This window comes from Equus asinus, chromosome 16 (assembly GCF_041296235.1).
Source record: "Equus asinus isolate D_3611 breed Donkey chromosome 16, EquAss-T2T_v2, whole genome shotgun sequence".
NCBI classification, from domain to species: domain Eukaryota; kingdom Metazoa; phylum Chordata; class Mammalia; order Perissodactyla; family Equidae; genus Equus; species Equus asinus.
Window position 1 is genome coordinate 46644865 of NC_091805.1, and position 23624 is coordinate 46668488.

Here is a 23624-nt window from a genome sequence, read left to right on the forward strand (position 1 = left end):
GTATAGTAAATCTTATCAGAATACTGTTTAAAATAGAGTATTATTTCAGGGTAAGTTGGGTTTATCATGTTTCTGTGATGTGGATTTTAAAGACAGTGCTTTTCTAAAGTTTCGTTGATACTAGTTGCGTTTTAGCTTTAGGATGAGCATAGAAAATAAGTTGCACAAATATTAATGCAAATGATTAGAGAAACAAATTACTTTAGGTAAAGTTTAATTTAATGATTCAAATTTATTATAGAGTTTTTGTTTTTACTTATTACTGATGATGTTTTGTTTGATATAAATATCTTTTATTGTATTGGAATATGACGTTTGAGGGTAAAACTTTAAATTTGAAACTGTTCAGCTTTAATTTTATGGCATAGTGAAAGAAATGTTGAGAGAATGCAACATTGGGTTAGAACAAAGATAAAACATCATTTCAAAATGTTTAGGAAAGATAATATTGAATTAAAATATTGTTGGATACTTTTTTGAAATGATTCTGGAAACTTGATTTTAGATTGATGAAAGCGAGACCCTTATTGTTATGGGAAATCCATAAGGGAAATCCGTAAGATGTGACAAAAAAGTTCTTTTTCATGTACAGAGAAAAGAAAAGAATTCTTATAGACCATCATAGCATGTTAGCAAAGAAGTGCTGCTTAATAATTATATTCTTGTTTATTTTGCTAAGCAATTGTGAACTGTTCTTCTGTTTTGTAAATTAGTTTGAAAATGAAAAAGTAAGTTTGAAATTAGAAGAAGGAATTCAAGAAAATAAAGATTTAATAAAAGAGTAAGTAATAATTTAATGAATTTGTTCTTTCCAAATTTATTTTTTATCACAAATTTATTATTAAGATAATTTCTAAAAATTTATTGAGCACTTTCTGTTATATGATATTAACTTATATGTAGAATTCTACTTGGGTGCTGTGGAAAGAGGAAGACATACCTATTTTACATTCTTGCATTTGGCAGACTGTAGTCACTGACTAACGCCTTCTCACTTTTCAAAATGTCGGGCAGGAGGGACTGTTACTTGGTGCCAAAAAAGGTACCTGATAATCCTATATCTACAACTGCCTGTGTATATTGTCTACCTTTCTGTTTTAGGTGCAACACTTGTAAAATAGGACTCAACTTAGTTCTAAGCTAATTTTCACTCTCAAGTTCCTGTTTTTGCCGGTGGCCCAAAGATTCTTCCAATAATTTTGGCTTAAAACTTTAGTATTATCTTTGACTTTTCCTTTCCTTTGTTCTAGCCAATAGCTAAACCTTATTTTATACCTTTATCGCCTCATTCAGATTATATCATGCAGATTTTAATAGAAAAATGTAATTGTTTAATTCATCTGCCAAGTAAATATTGAATAGTTAGAATGTAATGTATGGGTGGTCCATGTAGAATGGCAAATTTATTTATTCCTACTTGCTTTAAGTTAAACGTTATGCTAAATACGGTTCTAGAAGGCCTATCATCTTGTAAGTGAGGTTGCTGATAACTGAAAACTGCTATTTCAATGGATTGTTTTAGCCCAATTGAAAGACAACCTATGACTTTCCAGATAAAATTTAAATGTTACACTTTAATTTTTTCCCTCCTTAAGTGAGGTTTGGTTATAAGGGGAAGGGAGAGGGAGGAGGAAGGTTCTAACATTGGGTGTCTGCTGTATGTTTGATACTTGACATTTTTAGATGGGCATGTGATTGAGTTCCTATGGTATCTTATAAGACAGATGTAATGCCTACTGTAGCCCTAATACCAGTATTTGATAACTTGTGAGCTTTCTTAGAATTGCTACTGCCTCCACTAATAAACACTTGAGTTTTTGTGAATACCATGACTATTAAGTTTAGTTACATACTATAGTGTAGTATAGTATAGTATAGAATTTTTTCTTAGGAAGACTAGCCCTGAACTAACATCTGCCAATCCTCCTCTTTTTGCTGAGGAAGACTGGCCCTGAGCTAACATCCGTGCCCATCTTCCTCTACTTTATATGTGGGACGCCTGCCACAGTGTGGCTTGACAAGTGGCGCCATATCCGCACCTGGGATCGGAACCTGTGAACTCCGGGCCACCGAAGCAGAATGTGTGAACTTAACCGCTGCGCCTCCGGGCCGGCCCGATACCATATTTTTTTGATTACTGTAGCTTTGTAATATAGTTTGAAATCAGGAGGTGTGATGCCTCCAGCTTTGTTCTTCTTTCTCAAAGATTGGGGTACTTTCTGATTCCATACAAATTTTAATATTGTTTCTTCTTTTTCTGTGAAAAATGCCGTTGAAAATTTGATAAGGATTGCATTGAATCTATAGACTACTTTGGGTAGTATGGAGATTTTAACAGTATTAATTCTTCCAGTCCACGAGCATGGAATATCTTTCCATTTATTTGTGTATTCTACAGTTTCTTTTATCAGTGTCTTGTAGTTTTCAGCATACATATCTTTCACCTCCTTGCTTGAATTTTTTTCTAGTATTTTATTCTTTTTTATGCAACTGTAAATGAGATTGTTTTCTTTTTTTTCTTTCTGCTTTTTCTCCCCAAATCCCCCCAGTACATAGTTGTATATTTTAGTTATGGGTCCTTCTAGTTGTGGCATGTGGGATGCTGCCTCAGCATGGCCTGATGAGTGGTGCCATGTCCGCGCCCTAGATCCGAACCAGCGAAACCCTGGGCCGCTGAAGTGGAGCATGCAGACTTAACCACTTGGCCACGGGGCCACCCCCTAGATATTTTTTATTTCTTTTTCTTCCCTAATTGTTCTGGCTAGAACTTCCAATACTATGTTGAATAAAAGTGGTGAAAGTGGGCATCCTTGTTTTGTTCCTGATCTTAGAGGAAAAGCTTTCAGCTTTTCACCGTAAGTATGATATTACTGTGGGCTTATCATATATAGCCTTTATTGTGTTGAAGTACATTCCCTTTACACCCACTTTGTTGAAAGTTTTTATTATAAACGGATGTTGAATTTTGTCAAATGATTTCTCTGCATCTATTGATGATCAGAGGTCTTTTTGTACATGTAATGAATGGCTAGTCCGAAAATTACCTGTTTTATGTTTTGAAGGTAAGACAGCTAGAATATTTCTGGGGTAATTAGTAAATGAAAAACCCAACTTTCTTTTCTCATTTTTTTTTCCATTAGGCAAATCTGGAAGTGTTTGCTGAAAGGTTATTGATAGCTGTTTGGGTAGAAGCTTGTTAAGGAGGTGTCCCTTTTACATTTAAAGAGAGGCAGGGGCCAGCCTGGTGACGCAGCAGTTAAGTGCACACATTCTGCTTTGGTGGCCTGGGGTTCACCAGTTTGGATCCCGGGTGCGGACATGGCACCGCTTGGCAAGCTGTGCTGTGGTAGGTGTCCCACATATAAAGTAGAGGAAGATGGGCATGGATGTTAGCTCGGGGCCAGTCTTCCTCAGCAAAAAGAGGAGGATTGGCAGCAGATGCTAGCTCAGGGCTAATCTTCCTCAAAAAAATAAATAAATAAATAAAGGGAAGCAGTTACTAGATCATCTTTGCTAATAGTAGAATCAACCAGTTTTTCTTCATATAGTCATTTATGAGTGATATGTGATATATACAAAATATAATGTTTTAAGAAATTCTTTAAAAATCGTAACGATATGTTTTATAACTTTTATATATGATTTTTCTTTGAGATCAGAATTTGCTTAGGCAAACTCTTTCCTTTGTTTCAGGAATAACGCTACAAGGCATTTATGTAATCTACTCAAAGAAACTTGTGCCAGATCTGCAGACAAGACAAAAAAATGTAAATATCTTTTTTGTTTTATGGGATTTTATCAATTTATTGCTGTTTATTATTTTAATGGTGGGGGTAGAGAGGGAAGAAATTGTCTTTTCACTTTTTGGAACCAATTTTGATTTAACAAGTTATATGTGCCTCATACCATTTCTTTCTATAAGTAGAAACTAGATTCTCAGTTATTTGAGCTTTGAAAGCTCAAAGCTTTTTGAAAGATGATGTATTTCAAAAGATATATGCTTGGCATTTATAGTTAGTTCTTATTTCTGTTAAAGTGTGATCTTGAGACTAACCTACTCTTCTGTCTGGAACAACCAGAAAATTGAATCAAGAATATGATATATAGCCGTGTTCATAATAGAAAATACCAGTGGAGGGCTATGCTGAAGGCATAGTACTTAAGAATATGGTGCAATATTTATTTCCAATCCAAATAGAATTCTCAAATTTCTCCTAAAGAAACATTGTTTTAAAATATTCTTGTAAGGTTGTGGTGTGTATATTAAAGTACCTGTTTTTATTTTCTGCATATTTTGATTTTAATTGTAAAGTGGGATTTTTTTTTCATTTTGATGAAAAACAAAAGTCTGATTTTCAAAAATAATAGTTTTTATCTTTGTCATCAATTTGATACTAGCTCTGCTTTGTTTCTGCCAAGAATCTGTTGGAAGAATAGATAGATTCAAGAAGTTTACCTGCTTTTACAGGATAGCCCCTGTTTTTCTTAGCTAAAAATTTTAATTGATATCACACAGCTTACTGTTTAAGTGCTTGGGCTTAAGAGTTATCCTGTGTTCAAATTCAAACTTTGAGTTGCTATCTGCTTGACTTTGAATAATTTGCAGAAGTTATACAACCTCTCTGGCCCTCTGTTTATTAATTAATAAAATATCTCTAGTGTTGTTTTGAGAATCAGTCAATAAATAAAAAATACTTAGAACAGTGCAAAGTGCTCAATAAATGTTAATTATTATTATTATTATTATTTCTGGTATGCACTATGGCTAGGTTTTTTATTCTTGGTCCCTGCCTATAGTACTTTGCTTTTGGAACTATATATACCTTCCAGAATGTATTGCATCACCACCAGCTCCTCCACTACATCCTGTTCATTCAACTTTCAATTTTCAAGATTAGCTCTTCTTTCCCTTTTCTTTTTTTAGTAGTAGATGCTCCATGTGGAACACACAGCCTCCTCAGTCAGGAGAGACTGGCAAATTAGACATAGGCTTTTTTTTTTTTTTTTGCTTAGAGAAGCTTTGTCATGTGCTTTAATATCTAGTAGGTCTAGGCCCTCAACCCAGCCCCACTGCTCTTCTTCTCAGAGTTTTTCTAGCTATTCCTACTTGTATTTTCCTCCAAGTGGACTTCATAGTCAACTTGTCTAGCTCCAGAAAAAAAGTCTCATAGTATTTTTATTTTATTACATTACATTTATAAACTTACTTATGAAGGAAAGATCTTTATTAGACGTTGAGTCTTCCTATTCAAGAACATATGTTTTTTTGTTTATTCAAGTCTATTTTGTTTATTGACTTTTAACTTTTAGAGTAAAGCTATAGACAAATCATGGCAGACTTAATAATAGTTACAAAACAGAATGTTATCAATCTTGGAAATGCAAAGCAAAAAGCATAGCTGATTATACTTGAGAGACAGAAGGAGAGGAGGAGAGGTGGAAAGAAGTGTAGGGCTTTTAATATCCTTAACTTACAAAGTAAGAAATCAGAGTTGACAAAGTAAGAAAGAGGAGTTTATGTATTTTTACTGAAGTTAGAGAAATTAAAAAATAGTTATTTTACTTTGTTGTGGGAAGGAAGAAGGGCAGAGAAGGTGTATAGAGCAAAAGCAATGTCCACTTTTTCTTTTTTAACCTTTTGACCTCCTTCTCCCAACTTCCAGCCCTTGCATCTGGCAACCACTAATCTGTTCTCTATCTGTGAGCTTGGTTTTTTTTGTTGTTGGTTTTTTTGTTTGTTTGTTTTTTTAGGTTCCACATGTAAGAGAGATCACGTGGTATTTGTCTTTCTTGGTCTGACTTATTTCACTTAGCGTAATGCCTAGCTAAATGCATAAAAATTAGCTTTTCTGTCTAGATATAAAAAGTGGTGAAAAGTATACGGGTAGAGGTGGAGGGATAGTATATTGACTGCCTCACAGAAAGTAACCCAGACTGGAGAGACAAGGCTGCAAGTTCTTTCCTCTGTTCAATTTTAAGCTAAGTCAGAGATCAGATGGTGGAAGAGATTTGAAGACTTTTTAAATATTTTTTAGGTGATCTCTTAAATGAACTAAAGAGTGTATCTTGATGTGACATGTAGATTTTCTTAAAAAAAATCTTAATCCTTACCTTGTTATTAGTGTAAACTCCATGCAGATTCTTTCCTTAAGTCTTTCTTTTTGTCATTGTCATTTCCTCTCCCTTTTATTTATTCATTCAACATTTTTTTTCTTTTGTGAGGAAGATTGGCCCTGAGCTAACATCTGTTGCCATACTTCCTCTTTTTGCTTGAAGAAGACTGTTGCTGAGCTAACACCTGTGCCAGTCTTCCTCTATTTTATGTGGGACACTGCCACAGCATGGCTTGTTGAGTGGTGCTAGGTTCGTGCCCAGGATCTCAACCCGTGAACCCCTGGCCACTGAAGCAGAGCTCATGAACTTAACCACTACACCAGTGGGCCAGCCCCACATTCAACATTTTTATGTGTCTACTATGTGTTATGAAATGTTCTGGATGCTAAGGAAAAACAGCAGTGAACAAAGTTTCTGCTCTTATGGAGTATGCTATTCTAGTGGAGGGACAAGGACAATAAATGAATAAATAAAATACATGTTGGGTGATGATAACTGCCTAAGGAGACACTATTTTGAGATAGGATAGTTGGGGGAGTTTTTCGGATTAAGTGGTATTTGATTAAGGACCTGAATAAGTTGAGGGAGTGAGTCATATAGCTATTTTGGGAATGAATATTTCAGGCAGAGGAAACAGCAAGTGCAAAGTCCTTTAGATGAGAGCCTGTTTAATCTTTTCAAGTCATAGCTATAAGGCTACTCTGCTGTATCTTTGATATTTCTCACCCTCTATGTATTTTTCTTTTTTTTTTTTTAAAGATTGGCACCTGAGCTAACAAGTGTTGCCAGTCTTCTTCTTTTTTTCTTTTTGCTTTTTCTCCCCAAATCCCCCCAGTACATAGGTGTATATTTTAGTTGTGGGTCCTTCTGGTTGTGGCATGTGGCACACCACCTCAGCATGGCCTGATGAGTGGTGCCATGTCCTCGCCCAGGATCCGAACTGGCAAAACCCTGGGCCACAGAAGTGAGTGTGGGAACTTAACCACTCGGGCAAGGGGCCGAACCCCTGTATTTTTCATCTTTTTTCTCATTGTGCTCCATTCAGGATAATTTCTTCTAGCCTCTCTTCCAGTTCACTAATTCTCTACCTATTTTTAATCTGTTTTTAAATTCATTAGTTGGAGTCTTAATTTCTGTTATTGCACTTTCTGCTTCTGTAAATATTAGCTTGTTTTTAAAATATCTGTAGTGTCACTTTTTAGAGTGTCAAGTTTCTTGCTGAAATTTTTAAACCAGCTTTTTATCTCCATGAACATAGTAAACATGGTTTTATTAAAGTTTGTGTCCAGTAATGCCAATATCTGGAATCCCTTGGTGTCTGTTTTTGTGCTTTGTTGTTCTGTAGATTCTAGTTTTTGTTTATCTCATTGTGTACTTTGTTATCTTTGATTGTTTGTTTGCTTGAAACTTAGGATCATGTCACATTTTCCTAGTTCTTTGAATGTTGAACAGTTCTGGGTTATATCCGGGATGTTTTGAATATTATGTTGTGGGATTCTGGGTCCTGTTAAAATCTCCTGGAGAATGTTTGTTTATTTGTTTACTTTTTAGCAGATAGTCAACTCAGGGTCAGACCACAAGTTCTATCTTCTCTTTTGTGTGCTGGGGTTCTAATATTAGTTCAGTTTTCAAAGCCTTTGCTATGCTGCTCTGAGTCTGTTTCATGTATGCTCCAATCAAGATTAGTTCTTGGATTTGGATTATAATTTCTATTGGAATTCAGTTTTCAAAGCCTTTGCTATATTTGCTTTGAGTCTGTCCTATATATGCACATTCTCCCTTTTCCCCGTGGGACTTGTGCCAGTTCATACACATGAATTAGGTAATCCCGTTCTCCAGCTCTCTCTAGGATTGCCCCCTCATTCTCTGCCTTACAGGGGCCCTTTTCCCCTGTCCTTTGGACAGAAATATGGAGTTTCTCTTGGGGTTTTGTCTGTCCTTGCTGTCATGGCTGCTGTAGCTCTACTACTGGGGCCACCCTTGGGGCAGGGCTATGAGAGAAAAAAAATCAGGATTTCCTTTTGCTGCTCATGCTTATTGTTACAGTTCCACTGGGGCCTTACTTTGGTTAATGCTAGGAAAAAACTGAACAAATAGAAAACTCACCTTTACATGGGTCACTTCTTCAAGATTTTACTTTTCCTCCCAATCTGTGTGCTTTTGCTTACTTTTCAGAGTCCTCAAGTAGTTGCTTTATGCATTTCATTCAGAGTTTTTAGTTATAATCAATGGGAGAGAAAGGCTATAGTGGACTTACTTCATCTTGACTGCCACTGGAAGTTGGTTTAACTTTTTTAAGTTATAGATTTCAACGTATTTTTGGCATGATGATTTGTCATCCTTTTAGACCTTTTGATTCTTCTAATAATTAAAAAAAGTTCCTCCAGGTTTTTGATTGTCTTCAAGAGGATGGTTGGTCTGAATCACTTAGCCGTTACCAGAAAACAGAGTCCCTGATGCTTTTACAAAATATAGATCAAATCATGTCTGTCTAATTCCTTCAATGGCTTTTCATAATTTTCAGGATAGTATGATGTTTGCCACTTCCCTCTACCTTGCCAAATGTTCCCCATATGTGCCCTGTCCCCGGCCCCTGCAAGCTCATGGAGAACCACTTGTTAATCCCTAAACAGATTATGCTTCTGAGCTTTTGCATATATTGTTTCTTTTATTGGCTGATCCTCCTTCCTTCTTCATCTTGTTAACTCCTATTTGTCCTTCAAAACTCAGAATATATATTATTGCCCTTGGGAAATATTCCCCAGTGTTGCAGTCTGATTTAGATGTTCCTCTTCTTTCACTTAGTACTCTTAGTATATCTTTATCATGTATTTGTAAATTCAACAAATGTTTATTGAGTGCCTGCTACATACCAGATGTCTCACTGTAAGCTTGAGGGCAAAAGATCATGTCTTATTTGACTCAGTATATTCAACACTTTGCACAGTGTCTGTGAAAATGGTAGCAATAAATAAATAAGTTAGTGAATAAACAAAAACGAATCTGTTCTTAAATGTATCTTGAAAAAAACCCTCTTTAAATGGCTGTTTGTTGCACACAGAATTATATTAGAACTCTTTAGCCTGTCATTTAAAGTACTACATAAACTTTTTTTGTAGCCTTACCTCCTAACCTAAATTACTTAGTATTGAAGAGGACTTTAAAGCTTTGGTAGTTTACTTACATTTCCATTGCTTTAATTTCCTTTACAGAATGTCTACCAAGTGGTAGTCTTTCCTTTGTTTGAATATATTCAGTGATGGAAACTCACTAACCTCAAGGTTGTCATTTAAGGACAGCTCTTATTTTATAGTGAGCTGAAATCTCTGTGTAGTTTCTCTTTTCTTATTGTAATTTTTCTCCTTGGGGCATACAGAAAAAGTCTAGGCCATTTTTTATGTACTATCTCTTTAGATCTTTAAAGATGCTACTTGTCCTTTTTTTTTTAAAGATTTTATTTTTTTCCCCTTTTTCTCCCCAAAGCCCCCCTGTACATGGTTGTATATTCTTCGCTGTGGGTCCTTCTAGTTGTGGCATGTGGGACGCTGCCTCAGCATGGTTTGATGAGCAGTGCCATGTCCGCGCCCAGGATTCGAACCAACGAAACGCTGGGCCGCCTGCAGTGGAGCGCGCGAACTTAACCACTCGGCCATGGGGCCAGCCCCCTCTACTTGTCCTTTTTGAATCTTGTCTTCTTTAGCCTAGACATTTCAAGATTTTTCAGTGCTTTTGTTATTTTGGTTGATCTGTTGAACATCTTTGTTATATTTAGGAGTCCAGATCTGTGTAAGGTAATCTAATGTGTAACTTGACCTGTGTAAAAGATTGTTTCTAGTCTAATTGTAGGTGTCATTAATAACTCTAAAGTCAACTTATTTGACAGTCACATTGTATTATAGGTTTATTGAATTTACTATTAATTAAAATATTTAACTCTTTTTACTTCATTTTTTGCATGTGCATTTAGATTTTTGGATCCAAATAGAATTCTTTGTATTTATCTCTATTGGATTTCATCAGGCAGACCTGTATTTTAATCATGCACCACCACTTACTAGTTTTGGGATCCTGGCAAATAACATAATTTTTCTGTGTCACACTTTCCTCTGTGAAATGGGGATGATCACAGTTCCATCTATCTATACCTAGATCTGCCTATATATATAGTATATGTATGTATGTGTGTATATTTTTCCCCTTGTCAGGAGTGTAGCATTTTCTTGATCCTTATAATTCACAGTTTTGTCAGTACAACCATTTCAATCTATGTGCACCAGTGTTTCTTTAGTCCAGGAAAGCTTTATGATCTCTTTGGCTACTTTATCTTATTTCTGTTTGGGTAATACTTATTATTTGTTTCTTGGCCCTCTGTTCTTCTTCTAATTGTTTTAATATTTGTTTTCTTCTCTCTTTCTATATGTTTGTTTCCTGTATTTCCAATTTGACTTTTGAAGTATCAATTCTGTCCTATCCTGCCTCTAACCTGCAGTTCCCTTGCAGTCTCTCATTAACTAATCCATTGCCCCTTTCCTTCTCATTTATTTTTCTGTTTTATTCATCCTATTTTTTGTATTTCTGTTGTGGCCTGTTCATTGCGGTCATATTTTCTTAGTTCTGTTGAGAACACTGAATAGTTTTCATTTGGATTCTCTGGAGTTCATTTTCAGAGAGAGGCTGTTACTTTTAACATCTTTCACGGTGTTCTTTTTCCTTCGTTTTGCAGTATTTTTTCATTGGCCTCATTTAGGTTTTCTCACCATATACATCACTGAAAAAGGCAAGAACTATCCAGACTAACTAAACTAGGTGATAAACTGACTTTGGTCCTAATTTACCTCCCCGCTGGGTTAGTGGTTGAATCCTCTTTTCATATTTACAATTGTATGGCAGGTCACTGAGCAGTTAAAGTTTTCTCCTTGCATAGGTCTGCGTATGATGACTGCATCTTCCTTTTGTCCTGCCTGCCTGGTTTTCTGGTACTCTGATAAATTTCGTAGAATACCATGATTCTGAGTAATTTTAATCAATAAACTCAAGCATGCACAGAATTTTTATATCTTAGAATGTTAGAAATCATAATTTTTTAATATCCTAAAGGCTTGATTCTGCTGGCATGGAAGAAATTTAATCTCAGTAAATTTGGGAATTTCCTCCCTTTCCCTGGGGTTGTATCTAAATTTGGGGGTGCCTACATAGTACCATGTGGTAGAGAGTGACATTTATTTCTCAGTCGTCTGTCCATTGAGACTTTCCTCATTTCAGTTGGTATTTAGTTATTAGTCCACGTGGATTGTTGCTGAGTTATCCCTCATACCTGTCCTCAGGGCCCATTCAGGTCTGCTGGTTCTTTGTGCTTTATCTCACCGTGCTCAGATGCACACAGTGTTGAGACAAGGGAAACAGTGAAGCTGTTTACAGTCCCGTCTGTCTAGATATATTTCATAGCCATTTCTTCTACATCTTCCTAGAGCCCTACTGAAGAAAAAAAAAAGCACAGTCCCACTCTGCTCTTGGTTTGCCCAAACTATCTGGGATTTCTGTGGTCTCCAACCCTGAGGCTTAGCCTGGTGGGTGTAGGGGGCTACAGAACCACTTCTTAAGTATCTGCCAGAATCTAACAAGCTCCCTGAGCTTCCTCTTTTAAAGGCGTCTTCCCTACAAACTAGTGAATATTTCTTATGCCTGGAGGATGGGAAATTTTGTTCTGATTCATATAGTTTTCAAATCTATTACTTGTTTATGTACTGAATTCTTCCCTTAACCCCAGCATTGGACTTTTGAAACTCAAAGACTTTTTCTTGGCTTTTAGTTGAATCGTCTCTTCTTTAAGGCAATAGATATTACAAGATCTAGTTGCCCAAATTGGGGCGAAGTAAGAGAGACAGGGAAAGAGAGAGAGAGAGAGAGAGAGTGTGTGTGTATGTGAGTGTGTGAGAGAGACACACACAAACATACACACACACACACAAACACAGAGAGAAGAAAAGAGAGGGAGGTAGGGAGAGAGGGAAGGAAGGAGGGAAAAGGGAGTGAGGTGAGGGGTAGGGAAATAGACAGATAGACAGATAAATATCAAGAAGAAAAACTAAAAAGGTAGGCTTATATTTTTTACAATATTATATCACCACATTAGAACACTCTGCTACCAGAGTTCCTTCTCTGTGCCCCCTGTAAGTGACTTGCTTCTGATAACTGTAAAGTACATCTATATTGGTGTATTTTCTTTTCTATAGTTTTATTTATTTGATTTCCAGTACATGCCTGTTGAAAGAATGGCTGGAGGAAATTTTAGAAGTATTAGTGATGGTGCTGGTGGTGGGAAGATTGAAGATGTTGGCAATAGAATGCAATTCTTTGGCACAGATAGTTTCTGAGGAATAGAGGTTTGTTGCTAATTGTGTTAGGTGATGAATATGAGACAATGAATAGATGGAGCGAGAAGTATGAACTATCTTTCTGTTGAAATGCTGTGTTCTAGCCTCTATTTCCTTAAATTTTCCAGCTCTTTAATATTCAAATAAAAATAGTTCAGCTCCTGTTCCATGTGCTATGATAAGTCCAGAGCACTCTCTAGTATGTTTGAGGGGTTCAGGATACTTGTATTCTTCTAAAGTCAGTTCATGTACCCTCTCTTTGGTTATTTGACTCCTTATAGACATTTGAATCTATCATAGTTGTTATTCTCTTGTTTTGCAGCTTGTTACTGAGAATCTGGGACTAGTACCTTCCTCCAATTTGGTGAGGTTTCTATGATGCTGGCCTCATTTGGGGGAATGATGAAGGGACAGCCACATTTTCTTTTACTGCCTTGTATCTTAATTCTCACAGCGCTATCACCAATACTAAGTTTTACTGATTTTACTGAAGGCTTGAGGCAATCATTGCTAGAGGGAATCATTGCTCAGGTAAAAAACCTAAAAGTTAGATGATAAAATATAAGTGTTCCTAAGTCCAAAAGGAGAAAAAAAAAAGAAAAGAAGATCAAAGAGGATTCATAGGGAATTTCTCTTTGGGGTCACACATATTGTTAACCTTGCTCTTCCTTTCTTGAAGTTTATCTTCCTTTCTGCCTCCTCGGAAATGAAGCAATACACAACAAGAATGAGCTTTGCCTTTCATGTGTAACATGAATCTTCAATATATAAAGGAAAAATACTTTATAGAATAGCTGTCAAATCCCTACTCACTGTAAAGGCTAAAACTATAAATGTATTTTACAAAGCTTCAATAAATTCATGGATAGTGATTCCATAAAATGATATTAGAAATAATAGAACAGCACCAAGCTTTTGAGGTTGATATAGTGAAGTACAACCATTCCTTACTATGAAACTGCTTTTGATGTAACTTTAAAAGACTCAAAAGATATACCAGTGCCTTTGACTCACACAGAATTTTAAATATTTTAATATTTTCTTGAGGCATTTTGAGTAGTATCTTGTTGGCATCATAATTATTTTAAAATTTAATTTTAAAATATTTTATGTTAATAACAGATGAATATGAACGGGAAGAAACTAGGCAAGTTTATGTGGATCTGAATAATAACATTGAGGTAAGTGAGACTTAAAATTTGAATATTTTAAACAGGCATTTCTAAGCAAAGTAGAGTGATAGTACAAAGATGCAGACGACTGTTCTTGCTAAAGGGATTATTATTTATTTGTTGACATATGATTATATCACCAACAAAATTCCCAAGGTTCTATACTGTGAGTGTTAATGTTTTGTTATTTAGTAGCTTTTGAATTTACATGTTAGTGACACCATTTAACTTATTTTGTCAAATATATATTAACTCTGTGTCAGAGACTAGTACATTATGACATATAACCATTAATTTGAAAAACATACAAAGTAGTATTATTCTGTGTCTCCTTCCTACTTACCTTTCATATCTCACCCCCTATCATTCTCTACTTTGTTTCTCTGCGGTAGTTGCTCTTTTCTTTTTTATGTCTCTCAAACTTGCTAAGCTCTTTCCTATGTTGGTTCTTTGAACTTGTTCACTCTGTGTAGAACTTTGTTGTCCAAGATCTTATGCAAACTCCTTAGCTTCATTCTGCTTTATTACTCCCCTTACTACTTTATCTAAAATATCTTTCTATTCAGTTATTTTCTGTCTCTTCGCCTCATTTAACTTTTCTGAAGAGCACTTAAACCTGCATGACATTTATTTGGTATACATAAGCATGTGTGTGTATGTATTCTTTTTACACTGGAATGTAAGTTAGTTCCAGTAGGGTGAGGACTTTGATTTATATCCTAAGTGCCTAAAAGAGTGCCTGGCACATAAGAGACATTCAGTAACTATTTACTGAACAAATAAATGAGTTCATCCAATTTTGCAAATCAAGATTTGTTGAATGTTGAATGAACTCATGCTGCCAGATGATAGAAGTGTAATTTGGACTCTTAAGGGGAGAGGCCTCACAGAAGTTACACTCTAGTGGAGAAGACAGAAATTAAATAAGTAAGCAAAAATAAATATAAAATTACAAATTTTGATATGGGATATTAAGTGAGTGACTAGAGTACCAACGATCATTTTACTGATGTTTAGTATTATATAACATGTCTCCAGCGCCTTTAAGCATCTGGGAAGCTAACAAAATAGGCACTCTTAATACATTTTTAACAAATTATTTAATTATTAGAAGTTATATGGTTTTCATTATTCATTAGATGTGGTTTTAAATCTAATGATCACATAAAACAAATTTATTAAATTTTCATAGTTTGAAGAAAACTATTTAAAAAGTCTAAGCGTCGGGGCCGGCCCGGTGGCACAGCGGTTAAGTTCGCACGTTCTGCTTCTCGGCGGCCCGGGGTTCGCTGGTTCGGATCCCGGGTGCGGACATGGCACTGCTTGGCAGCCATGCTGTGGTAGGCGTGCCACGTATAAAGTAGAGGAAGATGGGCACGGATGTTAGCTCAGAGCCAGGCTTCCTCAGCAAAAAGAGGAGGACTGGCAGTAGTTAGCTGAGGGCTAATCTTCCTCCAAAATCAAAACAAACAAACAAACAAAAAAAAAACAAAAAAAAAAAAATAAAAAGTCTAAGCGTGATTCTTAAAAGTTACACTTTATTTTTCAGAAAATGATAATAGCTTTTGAGGAACTTCGTGTGCAAGCTGAGAATTCCAGATTGGAAATGCATTTTAAATGTAGGGATCCTATTTAATATTTTATATTACTCTTCTTCTGTTTATATTTTTATTAGATTCTGTTAATGTTTTCATCCCTTCAGCTTGATGCCTCAACTATTTTAAATTTTGTATTGTATGTAGTTTTGTAAGCCCCTCAAAATCTGGTGGAATATGGCAGAGAATTGACATATGTTAAAAATACTTTTTTGCCTTCAAAGCTACATTTTCGCTGAAATCAAATTTAGCGTGGTTTGTATTTAATTTTTTAGAAGTGTGATTTGGTCTTATTTTTACATTTCTAGGTAAAGTTGCATGTTAAAATAACTATATATTTAAAATCTGTTATTTCAGATTAGTGTGTTATAAAAAACTTTTATATGTGTACTATTATAAAAATTATAGAATTTTCTTAAGTTATTATAACTGATATTATTTAAATTCACTAATTTAGTAAACAAAGCCGTGAGAAAACAGTTGTTTTAGCTTGTTAGAAACTTTTGGGGTTTAATATCTAGACAAATGAGGTGATATAAAATATCAGAAACTTTAAATTTTGTTTGTTATACAATTATGTTAAGATACTAAAGTATATTTGTTTTATTTTTAAAGTAAAGGAAGATTATGAAAAAATCCAACACCTTGAAGAAGAATACAAGAAGGAAGTAAATGACAAGGAAAAGCAGGTGTTTTTTAAAAATCAACTCTCTGTATTCTTTGTATTTGCTAATTCATAAAATACTTAAAATTTCAAAAGAAACTGATATTTTCCAACTGCACGATAAATTTCTATGAGAGAATTTTAATATAATACGTATCCAAATATTTAGCTTTTTGCCTAGCAGAATTAATTTCCATTGACTCAAATATGCAGACACTGAATGCTAGCCCCTTTTTTAAAATCAATGAATCTTCTACAGTATTTATATTACTGAGTAATAGGGCATTGCTGCAAAAATATATTATTTCATGAGAACTTTTGTTCAGACAAAACCTCATAAAATGTAAAGATGATGATCATTGGCCACTAAACCCACATTTTGCAGTTTATTTTGAAATATAATATCCATGACACCAGTGAAGGGGAACTAAAACGTTGTTTTGCTTCTTTCTATTAATGTCACATAATGGAAGACTTGAAGATGGTGACTCTGTGTTGTTTGACGTTCACAAGACTGTTGGTTTCAGGTTGTTATTATGTCAACTTTATCAGTTTCATGCCTTCTGCTTCCCAAATGGAAAGCACTGTCTTTTTCCCTCTGTTTTTTCAGAGTTTTTCTTCTCTGATTTGCCACAAGATACCTTATAATGGTAGATAACAAGGATATCTACTTAAACAATAGTAACAAAAGTTAATTGAAAGTGCAGAGAGGATACTTAGAGTTTTCTTTAAGTTCTGGCTACATGATAGAATTCTAATTTGTTATGCTTAGATCTTTTGAAAGCATTAACAATTTTCTGTATTTTAACTAAATTTTTAAACCAGATTTCTGAAAGAAGTCTTTTTAAAAGTTAAAATTGTGCTTAATATAAAGAACATAAAAGTAGGATGAAGCGCTAAGAAGCTCATTGGAGTTCTGAGTACATGGACAGAGCTTACAGATTGTTGGAGTTCTCTGTGAAATGATGGCATGGCCAGCTAGTGTTTTTGCTGGGACTCCTAAATGTCATTATTTGTAGAACTTTTTTTCTGGAGTTCTCCAAATTCCTGCCTGGGAATATAAACTCGGCTGATGGCATTTTGGAGCTGGGTTGGCAGGATAGGAAGGACAGAAGTCTCACCATTCCATATGCTGACTTTTCAATTATATCCTTCATCCCAACTCCTCCCTGTGCCTGGAATACCCCCAGGTTTAGAGATTCTCTTTTTGAATTTGACTATGCCTGTGTCTCTTGCAAAGATGGAGTAGGGTTGGTTCTCTGACTACATTGTGTATCAGGGAGCAGAGGCCAGGATAGGAGGGTTAAGTGGCCCTAGGCAGGTCTTACTACTGTTTTTACAGATTTCCAAATAGTCTTCTTGTACTTAGTCTCCTGTTTCATACCTACTTTCCACAGTGTCTGTTGCCTCTAATTCTTGAAACATTCTGGGGTTCTTTGGGGTTGAGTTATCTTGCTTCTCATTAGTATCTTCTCTGTGCAGGCTCTTAGGTTTGACCTTGCTTTCCTATGGTAAATCATTTTCCATTCCGTTCAACTGCTTTCCCTCTTTACGTATTGTGGTTTGGATTATGGAAGTCCTCTGGTTTCATGGAAGATGAAGTCTGTCTTTGCTGTTTTCCTGGTTATTTTTTGGGTGATTTGGAGATGAAAATAGGGCAGAGAGGTCTCTCTGCCATCTTAAATCTGCAAGTCTTCAGCTTATCTTTATATCTTCTACCTTTTCTTCACATGCATTCTGTATTCTAGCTATCTGAATATTTTCAGTTCTCTGAATGAAGCATGATTTCTTGATCTTTTGTGTTCTTGCATGTGTAGAATTCTTACTTTCCCATGTTTGCCTGATTAACTTCTCCTTGTTAATCAAGACTTGATTCAGTCCTCTGAGAAGAAGTTATTTTTGATTATATCCCCCAAGACTGATTAGGTTCTCCTTTCCTGATTGCTCTAACATTTTTGTCCTATTATTGATAACGTTTAAGTATAGTTGTTTGTCTTCCAGTCTAGGCTATGAGTTTCTTAAGGGTGAGTTCCCTCATCTTTGTATACTCAATGCTTATTATCATTTCTGGAATGGAGGAGGTGCTCAATAATATTTATGGAATAAATGCACCAGTAGATTTCATTATATAATCTTCTCAGTAATAACTTAAAATGCATACTATAATATTGGGTATATCATTATTAGTTTGTTCATTCATTCATTCAGTAAATATTTATTGTGCAAGCATGTACTAAATGCCAAGGCACAGCCAGCTGAAAAGTATATAAGCAAGTGCATAAAATAATTGTAGGTGATGATAAATGCTATGGTATCATATTTAATTTTTTATATCTATAACATATTATTGAAATATTTCATTTTAGGTATCACTGCTGTTGATTCAGAGCACTGAAAAAGAAGATAAGATGAAAAATTTAACATTTCTGCTAGAGGAGTCCAGAGATAAAATTAATCGATTAGAGGAAAAGACAAGTAATAATTTATATAAGAACGTATAACACTGTGTCTTATTATTCCTCTTGTTGTGCTTTAAATTTTGGCTTTGATTACAATTTTGTTGTAATGCTTTCTGGTGCTGTAAATCTCAACCTGGATTGGCCCAGTTGGAGGAGGGCATAATAGAGTTTCTTAAGGAGATTTTTCAAAGTACCTATGCTCTTCTTTTCCCTTTTCCAAAGTTTCTTCCTCAAAGTTTCAGCGAAGTTTTAGTGAAAACAAGGATATTTGTCTTTTTTTTGTTCACTGATGCATTCCAAGTGCCTAGAACAGAGCCTAGCATGTATTAGGCACTCTACATATTTTATAAGTGAATACTATGGGAGCAGTATTGGGGGGATTATTAATTATTCCAGGAGCAAGACATTTGGGAAGGCATTAGGGAAAAATTGTTTGTTGAACTAGACCTTAGATAATTAAAGGGTGCCCTAGCCAGTGAATTGGAGGAGAGAGTGTAGGCAGGAGAAATGGCTTGTGCAAGTCATGGAAGTGTGAAAGTTAGGGTATATTTGAAACACTGATTAGTGTGTCTATATCTTGGAGAACTCTGGTTGATGAGATTGGAAAGAATGTTTCGATCAGATTATGAAGAACCTTGAATGTCATATTTTGTTTAGACTATCTTATTATTGAATATTTATTTAATTCATTTTTATTGAGGTAATGATTTATAACATTGTATAAATTTCAGATATACATCATTATATTTCACCTTCTGTATAGACTACATTGTGTATCCCCACTGAAAGTCTAGTTACCATTCATCACGGTACACATGTGCCCCTTTACCCCTGTTGCTCTCCTCAGAACCCTCTTCCCCCTCTGTAACTACCAATCTGTTCTCTGTATCTATATGTTTATCTTCCACATGTAAGTGAAATCATACGGTATTTGTCTTTCTCCATCTGATTTATTTCACTTAGCATAGTACCCTCAGGGTCCATCCATGTTGTTAGAAATGGCAAGATTTCATCTTTTTTATGGCTGGGTAGTGTTTCATTATATATATATACTCACCACATCTTCTTTATCCATTCATCCGATATTGGGCACTTAAGTTGTTTACAAGTCTTGCCTATTGTGATTAAGGCTGCAGTGAGCATAGGGGTGTGTATATCTTTATGCATTCGTGTTTTCATGTTCTTTGGATAAATACCCAGCAGTGGAATGGCTGGATCACATGGTAGTTCTATTCTTAATTTTTTGAGGAATCTCGATGTTGTTTTCCATAGTGGCTGCACCAGTTTACATTCCCACCAGCAGTGTATAAGGGTTCCCTTTTCTTCACATCCTAACACTTCCTATTTCTTGTCTTTTTGGTAGTAGCCATTCTGATGGGCTTGAGGTGATATCTCATTGTAGTTTTGATTTGCGTTTGCCTAATAATTAGTGATGTTGAACATCTTTTCATGTGCCTGTTGGCCATCTGTATATCTTCTTTGGAAAAATGTCTTTTCAAATCCTCTGCCCATTTTTAAATTGGGTTTTTTTTTTTTTTATTGTTGAGTTTGAATATTTTTCAAACTTGTTCAGTGGCAGGGCACTTGGAAGGCATAACATACTTTGTGAAACACAGTGTAGCTTTCAGACCATCATACGTATCTTGTGGGATTTCTCATTTTCTCTTGAAAACATTCTCTGTTCTACACATGGCAAGTAATTATCTAGTTCCTGCAAACCTGTGCTTGCTCATTTTACCTTACTGTCATTACTATATCATGTATTTCAGTTATATTGAAATTGTTTAACTTCTCCTACCTTTTATGTTCTTCCTATCTCACCATCATGCTTTTGGCTACTTTCTCTACCCAAAATGAGCCTCCTACCTCCACTCCAAATCTGTTGGCTAAATTCTAGTGAACTCCTTATTCTTTAAAAAAAATTTTTTTTACATTGAGGTACAATTGACATATAACATTATATTAGTTTCAGGTGTACAATATAATGATTTGATATTTGTATACACTGTGAAATGATCACCACAGTAGTAAGTCTAGTTACCATCCATCACCATACAAATTATACATTTTTTTTCTTGTGATGGGAACTTTCAAGATTTACTCTCTTAGCAACTTTCAAAAATGCACTGCAATATTATTATTTTTTTTTGAGGAAGATTAGCCCTCAGCTAACTACTGCCAGTCCTCCTCTTTTTGCTGAGGAAGCCTGGCCCTGAGCTAACATCTGTGCCCATCTTCCTCTAGTTTATACATGGGACACCTACCACAGCATGGCTGCCAAGCAGTGCCATGTCCGCACCCGGGATCCGAACCAGCGAACCCTGGGCCGCCGAGAAGCGGAACGTGCGAACTTAACCGCTGCGCCACCAGGCCGGCCCCAGCACTGCAATATTATTGACAGTAGTCACCATCCTGTACATTACATCCCCATAATACATGACTTATTTATTTTATAACTGGAAGTTTGTACCTCTTTACCCCTTCACCCATTTTACCTATCCCCCAACCACCCTCCCCTCTGGCAACCACCAATCTTGAACTCCTTCTTCTTAAGAATGGTTTAAGTATTACTCATCTGTCTCCTGTGACCAAGAGTGTCTTGAGGGCAGAGACTGTGTCTCATTAAATATCTTTGTAACTCTAGTGCCCAGCAAATTGCTATGTATGTAATAGGAGTCCAGTAGTAGTTAGGATGAATGAATGAATGTTTAATCCTATCGTATAAACTGGAAACCACTTATTGATAATAAATGACTAATTCTTTGTGATTCTGCAGACTCATAACCACTGAAATGTATTCAAATTACTTTTCATTGTTTCCCATATGTATGTATCTTCCATTTGTTTTTGTCTTTGTTTTAGTTTGAATGTCTTTTATTGACCTGTTACCTAATCCTGCCTTCTGCTGTGTCTAATTTGCTTTTAAATCTACCTACTGAATTCTTAACTTTAGATTAATCATATTTTTTTCTTTCTAAAATTTCCGTTTCATTACTGTTTTTAAGATTCCAATTCTCTGGTGAAATTGAGCTCTTTTAAAAATCACATTTTCAGGCCAGCCCAGTGGTGTAGTGTTTAGGTTTGTGCACTCTGCTTTGAGGGCCTGGGGTTCGGATCCCAGATGTGGACCTACCCACTGCTCATCAAGCCATGCTGTGGCAGCATCCCATGTACAGAGTGGAGGAAGATTGGCATGGATGTTGGCTCAGGGACAGTCTTCCTCACCAAAGGAAAAAAAAATCACATTTTCATCTTTTTTGAATATATTAATCACTTATATTTTATAACTAGTCTCTTTTTACTTCAGTATCTGGCTCACTTGTTGGTCTGTTTCTCATTTCTTTTTTAAAAATTGTGATAAAATACACATAACATAAAATTTACCATCTTAACCATTTTTAAGTGTACAGTTCAATGGCATTAGATATATTCACATTGTTGTGCAACTGTTACCACCATCCAACTCCAGAACTCTTTTCATCTTGCAAAACTGAAACTCTGTACCCATTAAGCAGTAACTCACCATTCCCTCCTCCTCCCAGCCCCTGGTAACTATCATTTTACTTTCTGTTTCTTTTTGGTCTTGCTTTCTGGTGATTTGTTTTTATCTTTTGGTGTGCCCAGTAATTTTTGACACATTGTAAAAAAGTTGGAGGCTCCAGATGATGTCTTTTATTTGCTAGGGAGAAATTGGGAGTGTGGTGGGCTGATTACTTGAATCCAATTAGAGGCTGAGCCAAATGAAGGGAAATAGCCAGATATATGAGGTTTTTCAGGTCTCCAATTTTGTTTCTCCAGATCTTTGAGACCCCTAAAACTACACAGGTTTTTCTATTCCCCAGCAGCAGCCCTCTGCAAAGGCCAAGCCAGCATTCAGGCCTCTTGCTAACGCCCAGAGTCAGCAAATGTCAGCTGCACTTTATCAGTTCACCTATCAGTTCTTTCTTAGGAATCTTAACCTCTTTAGTCCTTTCTGTTTGAATTTGCTTCTGTCTTTTCTAGCTGTTTTCAGCAGGAGAGTTGGTCTGTTATGAACTACTCCATTCTGCCTGAAGCTGTCCACTGAAATTAATCATGTTCAACTGATTTTTTTCTTCTTGATGTTTGCTTGTTATTGCCTATTTTTTGTCACTTGCCAATACTTGTTGCTTGCTAAAGAGTATCAGTCATCAAAGATTTAAGAAAAAATTTAAGGGGAGAAAGTTCTGAATATTTATTTTCTCTCTCATGTATAAAGAATACTATACTTTTAAATAGAATTCTGTTTGGAGGGAGTTTGGTTTTTTCCGTGAGTCTATATATCAGTCATCCTTGATTAAAACCTATTGCTTTCTTTCATTCTCAAATTAAAATTGGCTTTTCACCCTGTTTTAACCTCCTGTCTTCTCCTTTGCAACCCTTGCTCTTTCTATGTAGTATGTAAAGTTTCTTTCTCCCTCAGCCTATTAATACAAGTTTTCTTTACCTTCTGGTTTTAACAAAACTTGAGATTTCTCTGCTTCCTCTTCTATCCTTTTGAATGGAGGCTACACATTGTCCCATATTCCATGTACAATGGAGTTGGAAGGCAATTGCAAACTTTCTTTTGCCTCTGTATTGCACTTTTAAACCATTACTCATTCATTTATCCATTCAACTTTTTGTAATCCCCCTTCTATTCTGTGCCAGGCATAAAGCTAGTTGCCTGGAATGCAATTATTTATTATTGCATTCCTGCTTTCTGGAAGAGAATTACTATCTGTTTCTAATATGTCAAGAAGTTTTATAATAATGAATGCATATTGACTTATCAAATGCCGTTTTGGGGCATATATTGAGATTGTCATATGATTTTTCTCCTTTAATTTATTAGTGATTATTTTCTAATGTTATTTTCTAGTGTTAAACCTAATTTTCTACTGTTAAACAACTTTTTATTCCTGGTTATAAATCTACTTTTATTATTATTTGTGTGTATTGTTTCATTCATTTTTATATATTGCTTGATTAAGGTTTTTTGTAGACTTTTGCATCCATGTTCATAAATTAGATTGGTTTATAATTTTTCTTTGTCATACTTTATCAGATTTTAATATTAAGTATATACTGGCCTCAAAAATGAGTTTGGAAGTGTTTTCTCATGTTGCATATTCTGGAAAAGGTTGAGTGTGGTTTGCATTATTTCTTCCCTCAATGTTTGGTAGAATTTACTAGTGAAGTAATTGTGATTAAGGCTGTAATGAGCATAGGGGTGCATATATCTTTAT

General features: G+C 35.4%; 1 protein-coding gene across 3 annotated transcripts in view; it reads left to right on the forward strand.

Annotated features, from left to right (window-relative positions):
- Nucleotides 1–23624, forward strand: part of SYCP1 (synaptonemal complex protein 1) — a 130044-nt gene that overhangs the window by 3567 nt on the left and 102853 nt on the right. For all 3 annotated transcript variants that reach the window (XM_044749361.2, XM_044749363.2, XM_070487115.1), the window contains 6 exons: nt 714–781; nt 3694–3767; nt 13611–13669; nt 15210–15279; nt 15871–15944; nt 18286–18394. In XM_044749361.2, the coding sequence (XP_044605296.1) occupies nt 714–781; nt 3694–3767; nt 13611–13669; nt 15210–15279; nt 15871–15944; nt 18286–18394 (454 nt within the window). The remainder of the gene's footprint in view (nt 1–713; nt 782–3693; nt 3768–13610; nt 13670–15209; nt 15280–15870; nt 15945–18285; nt 18395–23624) is intronic.